Here is a 19,495-nt window from a genome sequence, read left to right as displayed (position 1 = left end):
ATTAATCAGAGGCAGTGGCCATATGGTAACAGTGTGAAAGGTATTTGCAGAGTACATTTTAAAACATAATTAAGAAAATAATAATTGGTGTATTTATTTTGATGTGAGGTATAGTTTCAACTGCTTAGGTTTTGGAGGGGGGAGTTGATTGGGGGGGAGGTTATTTGGTCAGTCCCTTGACCCTTTCTCATATATGCAATCCTTACTCCTACAAATAATCTATTGCTGTTGTACCAGTAAAGGTGGTAGGGTTGGATCCCTAAACTGAATAGAATGAAAGATACTCTGCCAGATTTTTGCTAGTGTAAATCAGGCCAGTGTGACTGCCTTCAGTGGAACTGCAATGATACTTTCAGCTGAGATCCCCAGCCCAACAGGTTTTCCTTTTTTAATAAACAAAAGCTTGAAAATGTTGCTATAAACAGTTACCTTGCCCACTGAGGACTGGAAAGAAAACCAAGAAAGAAATCACATCCCTCTGTGCTGTGCTTTCAGAAAGCATGACACACAAGGACATTCATCTGGTCATCTTTACTCAGTGATGCTGTGCACTTTTTCGTATCTTGTGAATTTCATAAGACCAGATGAAAAATAAACTCTGCACCTACCTGCAGGAAGGCAAGTACCTTCCTCCCCAACTGCCCAGATCTAGGAAGTATTCTCCATGTAGAACACATGGACTTCATGGCCATTTCAGAGAGATTCTGCCAGCTGTATTTTCTTTACTGGCTTAAACATATCCAGTGACTAATGTGTGACTACACTACTGTGACTACTTCTAGCAACGATCTTAGAAAAGACTCCCAGATAAAAACATAAGCCTGTTTGTTAATATATTTTTTCTGCAGCTACTTGACATCTATATTATATGCACACACACAAAAAATCTTTTCAGTGTGAGCAGAACACACAAACATTGTGGAGCCAAAGACTGTCTTGCTATCAAATGCAACTGTGTTCTTCAAATTTCTGCCAGATTACAGGGTTTTAATCTTCCTGAGAGTGCTCTGTGTGCAGGGCCTAAAATCCCTTTAAAGGGGTTGACACTGTGATGTTTGTAGCTGTTTTCAGAAGCAAATGATCAGGGCTACTTGTCTCCATGAAGCCATTTAAGCAACATTAGTAATGGAAAATGACAAGTGTCAGAGATGGATTAACTCTTCTGGTCTCCCTAAACCTAGCAATGAGCTTTAGGGCAGGGGGTAAAAATTTGCTCTCCCTAATACTACCAGTTTCCTGAGAACATAATAAAACGATGTCAAGTCTGCACTGCAAGGCCTACATCCCTGGTCTCATAACCTTCACTGATGGCATCTCTCCCATGAGGAAGGGTGTGCAAGAATGCCACACCAAACAACCAGTCATAATTTTCATTGCTCTAGTCAAAAAGAGCAGATTTTAAAAATATTCTTTTGTGTTTTTGTCCTCGACTGCCTCTCTCCATCTTGGCATGTTGCCCCTCAGCTCACCTCCCTATCAGTACAGGACAATCCAGCTAATGGGAAAATCTACCACTAATAAACAGGCTTGGAAAGCACCAACTGGACAAACAAGATCCTGTGTTCTCACAGCTGCTCTGCCAAGGGCAGATATATGGTGTAGGCAAAGGACTAAGCTTCAAAAGATGAGGAGGGGTTATTTTACCTGGTGTGGCAAAGACTAGCTGACCAAGGAGCCTAAGCATCACTTTTCAGAAGTCTTAGTATCATTGGCCTAATGAAACATCAGTGCATCTGATGAGTGAAAGCCCTTTGTGCATTCTGAACAGCAAGACCTTTGTTCCCAAATCCTCTAACCACTAACCAGCGTAATGTCCATGGAAAGATTCATATTGATTGGGCGGGGGGGTGCAGGGTCAGGTCCAGCCCCCTTTCTCTGAGAAGCCAGGAGAACCCAGGTGAAACGTGTGGGACAGTTCACGCCAAATGAATCCTGCAGCAGCCCCCTTTCCTGTCTGCCCTCACCATTAACTTGGGGTGCAGCCCAAAGGGACTACAAGCTCCAGAATGCAACACTCTCTGAGGGTTCTGGCCCATATTAAAGATGAGACCAGCTACAATTGTCTTCATTTTATGCAAATTAGATACAGGCCTTGAGCTCCCAACAAGTTGGCAATGTGGGTGAAAACCAGGCACCCCCCGTGCTATTGCCTTGTGAGCCAGTTCCCTACCCCCAGGCTGGCACGTACTGCTTGCAATGGGTCATGGTTTGGGTTGTTTTTTTTAAGGCTTTACTAAAAAACAGTGGATTCAAAAATTTTAATCTCAAAATTCCAGTGTTTTTTTGCCAAGATCTCTGTTTTTACACACATACATGGTTCTAATTACAGTGAAATTTTACCCACTGTAATTATTAGTTATGAAAATAATGAGCTATGAAATTCCAATTTACTGTTGACAAATGACAAAGCTCCAGACCTTCACTCAGCTCCATAGCCCAAATATATCTAGTGGCAAATCTATGCAAACTGGCAACAGAGAAACTGCTGGACATTTCACTGGTAGGTAAATGAGTTGCCTGTTTATTAGCTTTAAACTGGTCCTAATAGGAATTGTTGGTAAGTCTGCCAGAGTGGAGAGTGCCACAAACAGAACTATTACCATTCACATCGGGGATTAGAGGCCTGTATTCAGAGCAGATACAAAGATCAAACAGAAAGAAATAGCCTGTGATGAGCAGATGGGTCTTAAATAATACATGAAAAGTCTCTCTCTCAGAAAGAGTAAAGACATCAGCGTCTTTTAACCTATGGTGGTGTAAAATCTGGAGGAATGCTCCCAACTTCCAGATGGACTGAATCTCTGTACAACCAAGGCATGTGAGAAAAAACAGAGATGCTCAGTGTACCTGAACACTGGCTCATGTGGCTTTCTAAAAGCACGCTGGCCAGGACTGCAGAGAAGGCTTTGCCAGTTTAGATGGCTACAGACAATAGGCTTCGTGGGCTGAGAGGAAAAGAACACCAAGATGTATGAAAAGACCCATGATTTTGCCAAATAAGTCTCACTTTGAACACTTAATTTGCCACTGGGAGACTGTTAAAGAAAATGTGTATATCAGCATGCATGGAATCTTCCTGGGATTAACAGCATTTGTAGTCTTTATAACTATGCTATGACAAATAAAACAGATCGGTTAAAAATAGGAAGAGGATGGTACCAATAAAAATAACAGCAGCAAAATGCAAAATAGTAAACTGAACTGTTAAAGCTCAGTAAATATTTCAGGAACTTTTCCAAACTATAGAGAAAAAAGATTGCAATTAAAAAAATATTTTCCTTAATGTGAGATGTGCAAGCATCTCAGAATGCAAAAGATACCAACAGTTGAAGAGCATTTTAAAACAGCAATTTACACAAATGACATTCAGATTTGTCCACAAGATATGAAAAAGAAAAGACAGATTTTTTTTTGTCCTGAATTTTAATCAAGTTAAAAATAAATCATGAAATGACAGAAGCCTTGGATTTAATTTGCTGTTGTTATACTGCTTTGAGCAGCTCCAATCTGAACAGATGGCTACTTTCAAAGTACCAAAATTAAGAGAATTAATAATTACTTGTGGTATTCTGCATTTTAATTAAGACCATATTCCATTGCAAGAATAAAGCAAAACCTCAAATGAAGCAGTGGGACAAATTTCAAAATAGCCCATGTAAATGAACATGGCGACAATGCTCATGTGATATATAATAACATTATATGCTAAAAGTAGGTGTTGTTTAGAAAACAAAAGGGATAGCTTTCACTGAATGATTCATAACTTCTGTGTTTTACAATTTACTGCAGATGACTCACAGATTTGTCTATTTGTTCAGGACAAACAGGTGCAGGAAATATACCACATATATACCAAATACACCACATGCAACATTTCGCACTTTGCTTCTTCAGAATTACATGTGAGAAACTGTGAAGGGGGCAAAATAAACACATAACTAGTTCCAATTTTTCCCATGTCAGACATATAAAATCATCAGGAAATCAATGGCAAGGAACCCCATGTCATGGCTAGACTGATTTCCTAAGAATTCTTTCATTCTCCATTTGATTTGTCCCTTGTTTTATAGCCTTTCATTAAGGGACAGGCATTATTTTTTTCTTTACAGGCACAGAATGATTTGTTGTTTTCCCTTTACCTGCCAAGTATTTTGCTGACACAACCATGGCTGACTCGCAGCTGCCTGGAGATGTCACACGGCCTGACCCCTTGATGGGCAAGTTCCACGATCCTTTGGCGGACAACATCTGGAAGGGGGCGACCATTCACAAAAACACCCCCTAACTGATTCACTCCTCCATGTCCTGAAACACACACACATGGGGCGGGGGGGGGGGGGAGGAGAACAGCTTTGTGATAGTTGGCAGACATTTCTCCACAGCAATCCTGTTTAGCCACAATATTCTCCTGTACTTGGCATCACTCCTCCAAGATTCTGATAAATCTCAAGTTGTTTTTTATCATACACTGCTGGAATTGCAAGGGTGGAGGAAATCGAGGCTTCGTTCTGTTCTGATTGCAATTTCGCACTGCTACAATGCCACTAACTGCAAGGAAGGTCCCTCCTGGCTGAAGGGGCATCTGAATCGGGCCCTGGGTTTGGAAAATAGCCATTTGAAATCACACATTTAGGATCAGATTTACCAGATCCAGGCCATGTTCCTTTCAAACCCAATGGCTGATTTTGCCAAAGAAAGAACTCTCTAGGAAGGCCTTGTGGCTGCCTGGTGGTGAAGTGACTTTTAGTCAGCCTCCATCTGTGAAGCCAAAAAAAAATATATAATAAAGCTGGGTAAATGCTCTGTGTACATTTACTTGTATCTAACCAGAAAAGGGGTTGCCTGAATTTAAATAGATTTTTTTTTCCAAATGACTTGACTTAATCAAGACACAAGAGGGAATGCTTTCTCCTCTTATAATTTACAGCAGGCTCTGCAGATATTATGATCCCACAAATGAAATGTGAATGCTCAGCTGAGCCCAATATATTATTCCTTTTCTAGCAATTTGCACTGTTTCACCTTTACCAAGGTGAATCATATACCTGGTGGGAAATGGGACCCAGTTAGATGAATAGTAGCTAAACTGTGTAAAAAACAATGAACGTGTAATAATCCCATGTAGGAAGTGAGAAAATATAATTAACCCTCAAGTTGTTAATCATCCAAACTACTTAGATTGCAGAGGAGCAGGGAAATTGAAAACAAGCAACAGGCAGGCAGCATGGATGCCAATACTGGAACAAAAGTAATAAGGAAAATCTCTCTATTTACAGAGAATTTGAACTGTGCCGAATAAACTCACAAGTCAAATGCTTCAGTGCTAAAAAAGAGATTATAAAAAGTTATTTTTATTTAAATCTAGTCATCTCACCATTGATGAACTGCTGCCAAACTTTGTAAACACCTTCTAAAACTGTCAGGACATTCCTGCCTCAACACCCCAGCCTGAGTGAGGCCTAGGGAGCCCAGGCCTGAAAAGGGCTCTTCACAATGGAAAGAAAACAACCCTGTAGTCAGGGAAGGGAACCCAGGCCTCTCCTCTGTGGCTCAGTCTCCCAGGGAGGGGATGCCCCTCGGCCTGCCGGGGCATCTGGCTGCCCACAGTGGGCTGGGTTATGCAGCCACCAGGACCCCCAGCTCCGCACAAGCCAGTGTTGGCATGGGCTGGAACTTGTGCAGGAATTTGGGGTGCTGCAACCTTGTCATGGTGCAGGGGCTGTATGTGGTGCAGAAGCCCTGGGGGCTACAGGCAATGCTTGGGCTGAGTGGAGCCCACCACCCCACCCTACCCAGAGCAGGCTCTGCACACAGACAAAATGGCCACAGCAGAGCAGAGCTCCCAAGCCCCGGGTGCAGGGCCGAGCCAGTCAGCTTGCCTCTGGCTTGCTGCCCTCCAACCGTCCGAGGGTCCGCCCTACTGAGCTCTGGAGGACAGAGAGCAGCCAGTCTGTGCTGGTGGCCAGACCCCCAGCTCATGACCTACTGGGGAGCCCGCATACCTCCATGGCTCTCGGTTCTGAGGAGCCCTCTCCCCAAACATCCCACACCATCACAATGGGCTGGTCCCCTGGAATTGGGGCCCACTCCCAAGCTACACACCTGGCTGGGACCGAGCCCAAAGGCTCCCCTTTTCTAGAAGTGCCCTGGATTCAGCCCTCCCCATGTGCTCTCCCAGCTGGGGAATCATGATGGCTGGTCCTCCCTCACCTGTTTGGCACAAGGAAGTTTCTCCCCCAAGGAAATGTTTGTGGGAAGGCAACCCCTTGTCTGCCTTTATTGAAGGTCCAGCCGAGCAGAGACATGGCTCCCCCCAACCACCCTTGGCAGAGGCGACCTGACTACACCATGGGACCATACAGTGGGGGCTTCCTGGCTGGCTTGCCCTCTGGCCGGACACTCCATCTGCCAGCCTGTGTCCCAAGAGAGCCTCCAAGCTAGGGCAAGTTAAGTGGGGTTTAACTCGGGTGCCACAGCTAGAAAACCCTGGCAGAGAGTGGGAGCAGGGGAACAGGTGTCATGAGTGTGTATCCAGTGAAGCATACAGGAGAGCACACACGTGCATGGGTCGTATGGCTGAGCCTAGAGCCACTCATCCAGCCCCTCCATGTGTCTCTGCACCCCAGATCACAGCTGTGGACAGCAATACTTGCAAACTCTTCTCTCAGTGTTGTGCTTCTCCTGACCCCCCTATGCGAAAGGGCCCACAATCCACACCAGTCCTACCCTGAGCTCCTGGGGGAAGCTGGGGGCCACAGGTTGGTTTGGGGTGGGTTTCTCCTCACCTCGTCGGTGGGAGAAAAGCCAGTCTCATCATAGCCATCTGCAAAAAGCCAGGGCTGCTCTGCGCATCCCAGCAGTGCCGACCCCTGCGCATGGTGCTTGGTCCCCACCTGCCCTGTCTGAGAGCCATGGGAGCTGGAGGGCCAGTGCCTTCCTCCGTTTCTTGCCTCTTTCGGCCCTGCTTTACCCCAGCCCTCACCTGTCCCATTCATTGCCAGTTTGAGCCTTCCCTCCATCCAGCCCCAGCTGGCCAGCTCTTGGCCTCTCAAAATGCCAGTGTCCAATAGGAAGTGAGGATGGGGGATGAGGCCAGAGGGGCTTGTTTCAGTGGAGGGGGTAGGAGGGAGCCCCTGGTGAAGGATGGGCACAGTGGTACCCAGGGAACCGATGCTGGCCTGGGGCTTTTGGGGGCCAAGAGAAAAGTTACAGGAGGGAAAACTTTTGCTTAGGAGGAACTGGAGAGAGATGCCGGGTAACAGTGAGTGGGGGAACCAGCCTCAGCTTGGAAGGGAAGGACAGGGCTCGTTTCTCATTGCAAACCTCACTGCTGAGACATGTGACACTCTCTGGCCCATTGCCTGCCCATCTTGTCTCACCCACGAGGAGCTTATGGGCCCGGCCCAAGGAACGGGATGGGGAAGAGGCAGATGGATGCTTGCATTTATGGTCCTTCCCACCTGGAAGGCTCTGGCTTCCCTGGTAGCAACGTGGCAATGCTATGAATCAGGGATGTGACTGGGATTGGCGGTTTCTGGACTCTCCCTCTAAAGGAGAATGGAGAGACCATGGGGGACCGTCACACCTGGAGAAGGAACTGAACTCCCACTGCCTGCCTCCGCCTTAGCCCCCTCCCCCCCTGCCCCAAAACGCTGGTGTTGGGTCTGAGCTCTCCATCTCCGCTGTAAAGATAGTCACAAAGTCCCTGATGAAGCACAGCTGGGGAGCTCTGCTCCCCTTGACCCAGAGGAGCCAGTGTGGTTTGCCTGGCTCCCGGTGTCCTTTTTGGGTGCATTTCACGGGGAATTTCCCCCCCCCCCCCGGAGGGGGCGGGGCAGAGATTGTTTGGCAGCGAATGGTTCTGAAGTCTCTCCGGGAACAGTTTGGAAATCAGAGCAAAGGCAGTGATTTCCCCCCACCACCACCACCACCTTTTCCCACGAAATTCCTGCAGAAGATATCGATTTCCCATGGAGGGAGCTAGTTAGCTCCTTGGTGGTTTCCCCCACATCTGGTGTCCCGTCAAATTAGTGCAAAGGCAAGTGCAGGCTAAACCTGCCCTCCCTGCGCACCAGGTTTGAAAGTCGCTTTTCGCTCAGGTCACACCTCCCCGGGAACACACTCGTTTGGGAATGGTTCCCTTTGGGGATGGCATTTGTGTTTGTTTGTTTTTTGTTTTTTTTCACCCCAAGACCCGAGATCGCTTTTTTTCCCTCCCTTTAAAGGGTTTTTTTTTTTTTGAAAATGACTTGACTCAATTGAGGGGGAGAAATAATTGCAGCTCTAAAATGATGCATTTCCCTGTGAGGGAAAGCGCATCTTATATGCAACAGAAGTGAATCATTGATTACCAGCCCGTCTGCACTGACCTACTCTAGATCCCTTCCAAAATTATGATGGACAGAAAGAGAGAGAGAGAGAAACAGACAGATAAATATACAGAGAGAGAGAGATTTCTAGCTCTAGCGCTGGATTATGTATTTCGCAAACAAATTTCTTTTGGCTAAAAGTCCAAAAGAGGAAATGCTATTAATTCTGCCTTATATTTCCTTGCAATCTCTCTCCGTAATCCATCATTTAACTCACCGTGAGAGATGTCATTTCACATAACGCTGTGTTGATGGATAAATCTTCCTCCAACTTCTCAAGCACAACAAATCTCAGGCAAACCCATTCCATGCAATCTGCTAACTCAACCAGCTGCTGCTGCCTGCTTGAGATCTGCCGTGCTTTCTGATGCAAAGGTTGCAAAGGAATCATTGTGCCCTTCTTGTGGAGTGGGAAAAAAAATCTCCCCTCGAGCCCCACTTCAGTGCCGATGGGGTTTTTAGCCTGTTTGTTTTTTTGTTTTCAAATAACATAAATCAAAATGTTGGAATATAGTGAGAGCATCACGTAGCAAACTTTTCCGTTCGTCAGAAACACAGGGAGGCTTTGTTTTTCAGAGATTTGATTTAGGAATACACACACACACACACACACACACACAGGCTCATTCCTCTACGGGGGCAAAAAAAAAAATCCTGCTTGTAGCATTTCCAAGCCTGCTTTCTGCTCCCCCAACAAAACTAGCCAAAAAGGGGGGGGGGGGGGGGGCTGCAAGCCAGGAAGGGAAAAGTGGACTAAGGAGTCCCTCGAATTTCTGCGCCCGAAAGGAAGGGGTGCAAGAGGGAGGGACAACTGCCCAAATGCCCTCTCCCCCGAGTCCCGATCCCGGATGCAGCCTGGGATTTCGTTTGAGTCCGGGCGGCCGACCGACTCTTCCACCGATACCCCTGCAGCCGGTGACTCGGCCTATCATCTCCGCGAGCGGGGCTGCAGGACGGAAGCCTTGGGGCGGGAACGGAGGGAAGAAACGGCGAGAAGAGCCACCGCTTGCTGGATTTCTCGACCCCCGCTCCCCCGGAGCGCAGGGCTAGCGGAGAACCCGGGCCCGGCAGCCCCCGTTAGCAAACGCGCACGGCCTGGCTCGGCCCTACCGTGTCAGAGAAGTTGAACTAGCAGCCTACTTACTATGCATTGTTGAAAACGGGTCGTGCTTACAGTGTATTTCCATCGGAGCGGTCCTGAGACGGAGCGGGCAGCTTCGGAGAGCAGATCTCGATTCGCTGGCAGCGCTCGTGTGTGTGTGTGTTGGGGGGGGGTGAGGGCGTTGAAGTGGAGGTGAGGAAACAGAACAAAACTAAGGGAAAAAAACGCCCCCAAACTTAGGGCCGAGGTATCAGACACCAATGACCAAGCGCAGATTCCCTGTCCGCAAGTTACAATGCCTGGTTATTCCGTAAGGTAGGAGATATGGTGCCGCCGCCGTCCTCCGCCTGGAGCCGTGGGCTGGCTCGCTGCCTGCCGGGCTTCGCTTCTCGGGTCGCTCTCCGCCTCCCTCGCCCCCCCCCCCGCCCTTCGACCCCGTAGCTAGTATCAGATCGCCATGGAGCGGTGTCAGCGTAGTCCCCGGTAGGCATGGAGGTGGAAGCGACCGACGCAACCCTTGGTCGCTCGGGTTGCGTCGGTGTCCGGCGGAGAAAAGGCTCGGCGGAGGAGGGAGGAAGGCACCCCGTTTGCGCGCCTCAGTCCCGGAGGGAGCTCGGGGCTGGCTGGATCCCGCCGGATCTCGACGCTGTCCGCATGTCGTCGTTGTCGTCGTGTCGCCCCCCCCCCCCCCCCCCCCCGCCCCCGGGCGCTCTTCACTACGGAAGTTGGAAGGAACTTGGCGAGTCGGGCAGGGAGGCGGAGGCGAAGAGTGAAGAGGCGGTGGGTGGGGTGCGTGTATGGGGGGAAAGGGTGCGGAGAGGGAAGACAGGAGCAGGGAGGGAGCTCTGACGGAGCTCTCTTAGCCTCGCAGTCGAGCGGGGGTGAGGGGCGAGCGTGCTGCGGGCACCCCCTTTTAGCTGGCTCCGTCAAACTTTGGGCGCAAGTGCTGCGTGCCCATCTCCTCCCGCTCTCCTCACGGCGGCGTCGGCTGCTGCCCGTGCTGGGCGAAGGAGACACCGGGTGCTCCCCACTCTTTTCCCCTTCCCTACACCCTTGCCCAGGCTGGCAAGGGGCTGCACCCTCGGCTGGCTCTAGCCGTGCGCCCCGGGCGTGCTGTCTGCCCATCCGGGGCTGCAGGCTGTTGTGGGCGGAGGGGGATGCGGAGAAGGGAGGGGGGGGAGGAGAGACGGATGGCGTGGGGGTGAGTGTGAATGGGGACGGCGACAGGAGGGGGTCCCCACACTTGCTACTCCGGGAGCTGCAGCAATCCCCTCGGCCCGGGGCCACTGCGTAGCTTTCCGGTCTCTTCCCGTACGGATCTGCCTGCGCTCTCTGGTTATAGTCCGCCCACAGTGGAAGAAATGCGCTTCCCGGGACCAGCTTTCAGAACCCTTCTGCATGTGGACAGCGGGGCTAGCCCGTCACTCACCCGGCTCAGGGCCAGTCAGAAAAGTAAAGTTGCCCAGCTCCCCGCATTGGCTGCCGGGCTGGGCCGGATCCTATTAGCCAGCTCTCGGCCAATGGGAGAAGGGGGCGTGGTCGGCTTTCTTTGACAAGCCTTGGGAGGGATACGTTGATGTATATAAAACGGGCTGGGGGGGGGGGGAGGGAACACATGCACCAGCTACTTGAGATCTGGCTTCCAGCGCCGGCCCTGCTCCCCAGCGTGGGCTTGAAGGGAGTCAGGTGGTGCCATCAGATAGCAAGGGAAAGGGGTTCCTCCCCTTGGGGCAGAAGTTGGGGACTTGTTGAGACCTGCTAGGAACTATCCTGTTCCCATCCATCTCCAACCCCAAAATGGGGGAGTCTGTTTAATACCCTGTTCCCCGGCCCCAGTGACTCTGATGGCAGAGAGACACCTGAAAGGAGGTGAGCCCGGTCCTGCGAGGAGCTCCTTCCCATAGAGAGGGGAGCATGCACCAGGGAGACATAGGTCCCAAGGCCAAATTGCGGAGTGTTGAGTGGATTTCCTCAGCCAGCTAGTCAACTCTCTCGCCCTCCAGCAAGAGCACAATTTATCCCATCGCTTCCACCCCCACACTCCCATCCCGCATTTCTATATCGAAGTTAATGAGACAGTGACAAAAACTGTAACAATTTTTAAGGAGGAGGCACTTTATAGAAAGTCACAGAAGGATGCTGCCTTTTACGAAGAGAACAGCAGAATGACTGCTACGCAATAACGATTGTTAAATATACGGCAGAGCTACTGTGTCTCGTCGGCTTAAGAAAAGGACATGTGACATACCTCACAAAAGAAACTCGACACCGTCCGTTTTGCTGCTGGTTATTATTCAGTCCTCATGAAATCTATAGTTATTACTGGATATAGTTTCACGTGCTTGACAGAATTAATGAACTGTATCTTTTTGTTACATTTTTTCTTTCCTTCCCGTGATAATTTTGTGCATCTAGTGCATCACAAATGTCTGATGCGTGCGCCTACACGCGGAGAGCGTTCATGTTTGTACAATGATATTCAGTGGGAATGAGCAGGCAGAGCTACACCCACTCCTGCACACACCAAACTGAAGCTCAGCTGTGATGAGCTATCATTAATGACAGGCACAGTGCATAAGTGGCCCTGAGCACAGACCCAACCCTAAGAGTGCGGTGTCTAAGTGCAATCACGTGGGTAACTCCCCTTCTCGTCCCCTTCCCTTCTGTCGGAATGTGAAGCAGGTGCATTTCTGTGCGGAACGAAGACAAAAGGCTCCGATGCCTTTGAAGGGGCGGAAAGAGCTGGAGAGTTGGAACCAGCTCGATCGGGGCTGGGTCTTCAGACAATGTGGCAAAGGGACAAAGAAGAGAATCATTTCTGTGTCCCGGGCAGGAAAATATTTTCGGGGGGGGGTGCTCTTGGCCAAAGCTATGACCCTTGGCAGGAGGAAATCCCAGCTCAGGGGCGGAGGGTGTTGGGAAAAGGGCGCAGAGAGCACGGGGGGGGGGGGGGTGCTCTGAGACCCAGGAGAAGGAGGCAAGCCATGTTTCTCTCTCTGTGATTGAGTTGTTGTTCCCACTCCTTGGGTTTCACTCCATATGTCCGACGCGATCCAGCCAAGAAGCTGCCTCTCCCATCGTGCAGCGAGCCTGGTGCCTGAGGGACTCAGCGCTCCCTTCTGCCCTCTTCGCCTGTAGCCAAATCTTAGGAAGGGGCTGTGAACTTTCCCCAGCTTAGCCTGGCGGCATTAGAGGTAGACGGGGGGTGGGGGGGGTGGGGAACGGGGGAACGAGCGTGTGTTTCTTCGGGACTGAAGGGCAATCCAGCCCCTTTTCCTAGCCCCTTCATGAGATTTGACTAAAAGCAAAGAGGACAGAGGGGCTCAGCCAACCTATGTGCCTAGGTACAGACACAGGTGGGGAGGCTTGTGCATGGCAGGTCCTGGCAAGGCATAGAAGCCACATCCCCTATCCTGCAATGGCCTTTCACGCTAGGTCATCCCTGCTGTCGGTCCGGGGTTCCTGGGTCCTGCTCCCCAAGGGCACAGGGTCATTTCTAGCCACTCACCAGGGTCAGGCACCCACCGCCGATATGCGCGCAGGGCTGGCACTGCCAAAGTCCAGCCGGCTCCCGGCCCGTCTCGCCCACGCTGGTGGCCCGGGAGCACTCGCTCCAGCGGACGTCAAGAGCTGCCCGGCATCGCCCGTTCCACCGTGGTCCCCCGGCCTGGTCCATACGCTCTCCTGCCCTCCACCGAGCCTCGCTCTGCGCCCGGCCCGCTGCAGCCTTGTGAATTTGACAGCAGAGGGACAGCAGACTCCTGCCGGCCGTACGGCGAGCCGCGAAAAAGTTTCTCCACGCCCCCTCGGCTCGTCACCGTTCACCTGGGTCCAACCGTGTCCCTTTCCCCTGCCCCCCCCCAGTCCCTGGCCCGGAACTGGGCTGTGAGGGCAGCCGCAGCCTCCCCGACGGCTGCTTTGCCCCGGGCCCTCTCACACGCACGCTGTTGCAAGGATCAGTGCAGCAACGGCGGGCAGGGGGCACAGCCCTGCGTGGGGCGATCTGGGGTTTAAGAAGGGCTCAGAACCCACGAGCAGGACTCAGGCGGTGCTAGATACATCCCCTATTTTTTGCTTTCCCCTTCTGCGCTGGAAGAAACAAGGTCGCAGAAACTGCTTCGCGCTGGCGGGCGCCTAAGGGGTCCTAGAGCCCTCCTGATTTCCTTTGCCATGAATTTGTCGGCGGTGCCTGGGGGGCGGGCACCCTCTCTGCAGCCAGCACAGATCTATGCCTTTGCCAGGGCTAGGCATGAAAGCAACGCCCCAGGAAACAAAATGCTTGGTGAAACTTGGAAATGCAGCCGCTCGGAGCGTTTGGGATTCCAAGAAGTCTGCACCGCTTAGGCGAGGGAGCAGATTTGTGTCCCCTGCTCCAGCTGGCTGCTCTGCGCTCCCGGGGTCTCCCGGCGGCTCCTCGCTCCGCGGCGAGTGAGAGGAGGGTGTGGTCGAGGCCAAGAGCCCCTCCGCTGTTATCTCACACCTTCAAGGGGTCGGGGAGCATCCCACCCCCCGCATCCGGGGACAGCCGCATGCTTATAATCGCCAGCGAGCGTGCTCGGCGACTCACCGGGGGGGGGGGGGGGGGCGGCGGGGGGGAATTTTCGTTGAAATAAAAACCTCCCCGATGGTGAAAGCTAAAATGCCGGGAGCAGGCGGGGGCCCCTGAAAGGTACGGCCGCTGGGTGGCCTGGCGGGCTAGTGTGCCTGTACTTGCCAGGGAAGCGGGGAGTCTCTCACTGGGGGAACCGGATCAGGGCAGGACTTCGTAGTGAGAGCAAGAAGCATGGGGGAGCCTCGAGCTCTGCGCAGTAGCTCTGCACACAGTATAATCCCACGGACATGCAGATCTCTATTCCCAGGGCTAGAAAAAAGCCCCGGAGACGCTTTGCAAGTCTTGTGTTAGTGTACGGAAAAACAGCATCAAATCCGACCCTTTTCAGCCTTCCTCCGTTCAACCTCACGAAAGGAAGCTGCAGAAGTCATATCTGGTTCTGGGCTACCCTAAGAGAACGGATTCAGAGAACGGAGCGAAAACCCGAGCTCAGACTCACCAGCAGCGTTGGACTGAAAGGATAGAAGGGAAAGGAGAAGGGGCAAGTCCGCTCTGGGCCAGTCTGGGACCAAGGGGCAGCGGGAGGGGCTTTTCGCTATTTATCACTTTTGCTTTCCTCCGGCCATCTCGCCGTGTGCAAAAGAGACGAGCGAAAACGCGGGGCCGGTCGCGAACCCATCGTCACAAAGCACCGGCAGCCTCTCTCCGTGGCGCACCACCACCACCCCAGCTCAGCCACCTCCACAGAGATGTTGCAGCTACGCCTGCACTCACATGATCTAGACGTTCCCTCCACCTCCCGACCCTATGCACCCCCAGCCCCTCGGTATCCCTGCCTGCCTGTGTCCCAGAAGAGTGCGCAGAAGTCTCCCAAGTCAGCATGGAGTGGGGGGGGGGGGGGGAGAGAGAGCCTTGACATCCCCCCTCCCTCCAGGGCTTGCTGCCTCGAGGCAGAGCTGGCCACAGCCTGTGGCAGGGAACTGTGCAGCAAGAAGGGAAGCCCGGGCAGCCGAGCCCAGCACAGTCCCCATTTCAGCCCCCCGCCATCCCTCCCTGCTCGGGCCTTCCCCACACCATGCAGAGCCTGCATCTAGGAGCAACGAAATGCTTTATCGATTAAACAATTATTCAGACGATTTAACTAATAAAAAAGATCCATCGATCGCTTCAAAAATGCATTTATAGACAGCTCCTCAGGACACGTCCGCACGCACATGCTCCCTCCCCAGTCACCCCCGGGCCCCACTGCGCCGAGGGGTCGCCAAGGCTCCCCGGGCTCTCCGCAGCCCCGCTCCGTCTCTGTCCTTGCAAAGCCAAAGCCCCACTCCTGCCCACCTCACTGCGTCCCTCTGCTCTGCTTGCGCCAGGCTCCCTACTGCCCGGGAGGGGATTAGATAATGGGAGAGTTTGAACTTCACTAGATCCCTTTCGTTCGCCCTTCTGGGAAAGTCACCGTCACTGGACGCTTGCAAAGAGTCAGGTGCCTTTGCAGGTTGGCGAAGAGGAAGGTGGAGAGCCGTCCTGGTCTCTCTGTGGCCGGACGGGGTATCTGAAATGGCCCCGGCCGACCTGTGACCCAGAGCTGTGCCTGTCTGCGGGCAGACGCACCATGTTATCCCGAAACCCGTTTCCATCGTTTCCATCTCCACACCTTCCGGCGCCGAGGGCTGTCAAGCCGCGAGTTAAGTGTTGACTTTTGCTTGGGAAATGGTTGATCTAGATAATGCGAATTTGAAGGTCCGAAAGGCACACTGCCGTGCAAACACTTCAGCCCACGCGGCACGCGCAAACCTTGGTGCTCAGAAAAGGCTGATTCGTTTTCTGCTGAAACCTCCGCTCCCCCAGCCCGAGCAGTGCCCGCCTCGCCACACGGCTTTCACCGCCGCATCAAACTATGCCCAGCCCGACGTCTCGGGCCACGCGTGACACGGGGCACGGGCTCAATCGTGCACCACCGTGCCCCTGCGCGGGCAGCGTGGGGCTGAGCACATCCCCGAACCTGGGAGCCCCCCAAATGCCGGTGCAGCCGTAGCCATGACACCGCAGAGAGTAACATCTCTGTGGGCAGGGAAGCTCCCAGGCTTGTTTACAACGTCTTGGAATAGCCAAGTACCCGAGTCCTACCTGTTCGGCCAGTCCTGGGAGTCGCGTAGGTTTTTTCTAATTCCATTCTGATTTTTCAGGACTTGGTGAAATGGACAGAGAAAAAAGTTCCCACTTTTCGTTGTTGTTGTTGGGGAGGTCTCTTTTTCTTCTCTCTCTCTCTCTCTCTCTCTCTCTCTTATTTTTTTTTCGTGAGGGGCTCCTCGCAGGTTGGAATAATTCAACTCTTCCGCTCCCTGACGAGCTTTTGCAGCTGATCACTGAGCTGAAACTAAACGTTTTAGGTGGAAAAAAGCTTCTGAAGGAACCGTGAAATGATTAAGAAACTGAAGAGCTTCTCGCCATGTGAGATCATGTCCTGTTCTCTAAAACATCACAAGATGTCCCCAGATGCAGCCAAAACCAAAGAAAACTCTGACATCTACAATAGTAGCAAGAATCAAAGTTTTCTTGCAACCAACTGCCTTCAAGTATTTCGCTGTTTGCAGAGCAGCGGTGGCGAGGCGGAAGCAGAGGCGGCCCTGATTTTACTGCCACCAGCCAGGCAAAGTCGATGGCCAACTTTTCTGCCAAACCAACTTCCCTAGCTCTGAGTGGGCGACGAGAGACATCGTGCCCCCCGCTCCCTTCCTACCCCGTGTAGCCCGGTTTCCGAGGGGTTGCTAGCGTCCTCGGGAACGAAACGGGGCTTTACTTGCCCATAACCCGTGGAAAACAGAAAGACCCCAACCGGACCCCCACTAAATCCCCCGCGAGAAACGCGTTTAAATCAGATCGAACCGAACCAAAGCCCTGCTTGCTCGGGAAGCAGGATCTGAGCAAACGGTTGAATGCCCGTGTTAGATAACAGTTTCTTTTTGCTGGCACAGAGGAGTTTCGCTCAGGCACCTCTTCCAGAAACCTCTCGTTTGCACAGTGATCTCCAGCCGCTGTCCGAGCATCTCATAGATGACTGCAGCCCGACGGGCCCAGTCCTCTAGGCCTCAGAGGAGAGGATAAAAACAGGGGGAGTGAATTCACGAAGCTGCGATCGTCCCGAGATTTAATTTTCAGCAAAGTGACTAGGAAAAAAATGTTTTCCTTTCCAAAACAACATTCAGCCCCGGGGCGTTTCTCGTATGATCGGGCCGTGCGAGGGGCCGTACTCGCTAGTCGACTTAAAAATCTGCCCTGTGATTTTATTTTCACAGCGTGGCTCTTGAAGCTTTTTTTTTTTTTTTTTTTTTTGCGCGCGCATACACATACCCTCGCACACGGGACGTACGGGTGCCCACATGCACGCACACGCACACAAACACAGGTTTTTCACACCGCTGCCCAGAAGGGCCGGAGGTCCCTTTCGAACGAAAAATTAAAATAGGGAGCCTCCTAATTATTGGCGAGAGAAGCTGGTGGCCTTTAATGTCCTTCCCCGTTAGAGCCCACCTCATTCATTTGGAAATGTTCCTGCCTGCCTGAGATCGAGCAGTTCCCCAGGCTCCCGCCCTCACCCCCTGCCCTTGCAGCTGAACTTCGGTGTCTGTCTACATCTCTGGTTTCTTTTTGTCTCCGGGTGCGGAAAAGGGGCTGCCTCAGCGCGAACAGCGCGAGGGAAACGGGATACTTTCTCCAGCCTGTTTGGTGCGTGGAGGAGGGAGAAATGAGAAATCTCGAGACGGCTCGCCCGGGGAGTGCTACCTTCGTGCAAACTCCGCTCTCCCCGGGTGTAGAGAGGGGAAGCGTTTCTTAGCGGGCTAAACTCATGCCAGGCTCGATTGCACCTAAAAAGGTGACTCCTTCGGCTCGGGATGTGACTGCGTTTAGAGAAGAGGGGAGAGGAGGGAGGGGATCACCTCTGCCTTCAAACACACCGGGAAAAGGTAACCGCATAAAATGAAAAGGACCAAGCGAACTCTCCTGTTCGCAGACCCTGCCAGTTCCCCCCTCCTCCCGCGCTCAGGTTAGTTCATTGTCAATCGTTAGTAGAGAATGATCCGGGAGGAAATCTTTTAACAGACACCTAGGAAAAGCAATGCCCAGCCAGGGCTTAGCTCTCCCCGCGATAGGAGCATCTCGCAATGTCTCCAAAAGGCAGGTCAATAAATAACCCACGTCCCGCTGACGCCAGGCAGCGCTGGAGGATGAAGGACATGTTCGGATTTGGGGAAACGAAACCGGAGCCCGACCATTTTCTCTGCCTTTCCCAGGAAATGCTGCCGGACTCCCGCCGGTCTCTCCAGACGCAGAGCCACGCAGCTCCGAGAACCCCCTCCCCGGTCTCCCTGCTCGGCCTCGGGTGCCTTCTTGGAGCTGAAATTGACGTGGCTGTATTTTCAAAGCCTTCCTTTCCTCTCCCACCCCTCTAATTTTCGGACGCCTCCACGGGCCGGCGGAGCGGCCGCCCCTCTCCCCTAGACGGGGCTGCATCTGGAGGCTCGGGTCTGGAGATCCCCGAGGGAAGGACGTTTCTGGTCGCTTTGATCCTGCGAGAAACGCAGAGAGAGTGTGGCCGGTTCCTGTCTCTCGATCTCTTACTTCCCTTTTCCCCAACGTTTCTTCGATCTCATTTGCTTATATAAAAATAACAGTGCGGCTGAGCTCGACTCGCCCCAAAGTGAGAACCACTGTTTGAACGTGTCCAGTTCGGCTTGGTCTTTCCCTACGGCTCTACCCTGGGGGGGAAGGAACCCTAAATACATTACAGAGAAATAAATAATAATAATCCCCTCCTCAGATCCTCTCCCCTCCCACCCTTGCACCTGGCCAAAGCTGGCCCAAAGACCTGGGAACAATGAGGGACTCAGAAGGATTCCTGAGTGCTCACGTTGGAAGGTGAAGGGAAAACACTTTATTGCAAGCAGGTAATAAAAGCTCTCGGGCCTCCCCTCTCATCCCGAAAGCGGACGCTGCCCGGTCTCCCTAGTCCAAACAAGGCTTGCACTTGTATCTCAGGCTGATCTCTGGGAGATGCAAGAGCGGCGCCTTTGGTCACGGGGAAGGACGGGGAATAGATGCCACCGGAGCCCATCCCGGGGAGCGGCAGGAGAGGCCGTCTGCGCTCCGTGCGGCTGGGTGCACGGCGCGGCCCGACTCTGCGCGTGTGCAGAGGGGTGTGGGTGGCTGCAAAGGCATGCACGGTATAGACGTGCATGTGCATCGCGGTGCCCGCGTCTGCACACGGCGCGTACGCGTCCGTGCCTCCCCCACGCCCTGCACATCTGGGTTGTGCACATCTGTGCGTGGTCGCGTGCCCGCACACGCACGTGTGGAGCCTAGGCCCCTGCCCCGGCATGCTGCACCCCTGCACACAATCAGCATGCGGTATCTCTCCACGGTGCTGTCGAGCCCCTGGATCTCGGCTGGGTACTGGGCACTGGCAGCGGTCTAGTG

General features: G+C 52.6%; 1 protein-coding gene across 1 annotated transcript in view; it reads right to left on the bottom strand.

Moving 5' to 3' along the window:
* Positions 1-16,220, bottom strand: part of LOC135324467 (paired box protein Pax-5-like) — a 191,092-nt gene extending 174,872 nt beyond the window's left edge. Inside the window, exons 1-2 of the mRNA XM_064500961.1 lie at positions 16,148-16,220; positions 4,140-4,305 (exon numbers count right to left, since the gene is read on the bottom strand). Of these exons, the coding sequence (XP_064357031.1) occupies positions 4,140-4,305; positions 16,148-16,193 (212 nt within the window). The 5' untranslated portion in view covers positions 16,194-16,220. The remainder of the gene's footprint in view (positions 1-4,139; positions 4,306-16,147) is intronic.
* Between the last annotated feature and the right edge of the window lie 3,275 nt (positions 16,221-19,495).

The sequence above is a fragment of the Dromaius novaehollandiae genome, chromosome W (genome assembly GCF_036370855.1).
Source record: "Dromaius novaehollandiae isolate bDroNov1 chromosome W, bDroNov1.hap1, whole genome shotgun sequence".
NCBI lineage: Eukaryota > Metazoa > Chordata > Aves > Casuariiformes > Dromaiidae > Dromaius > Dromaius novaehollandiae.
The sequence above is the reverse complement of the archived record's forward strand: the minus strand, read 5'-3'. Positions and strand labels throughout refer to the sequence as shown.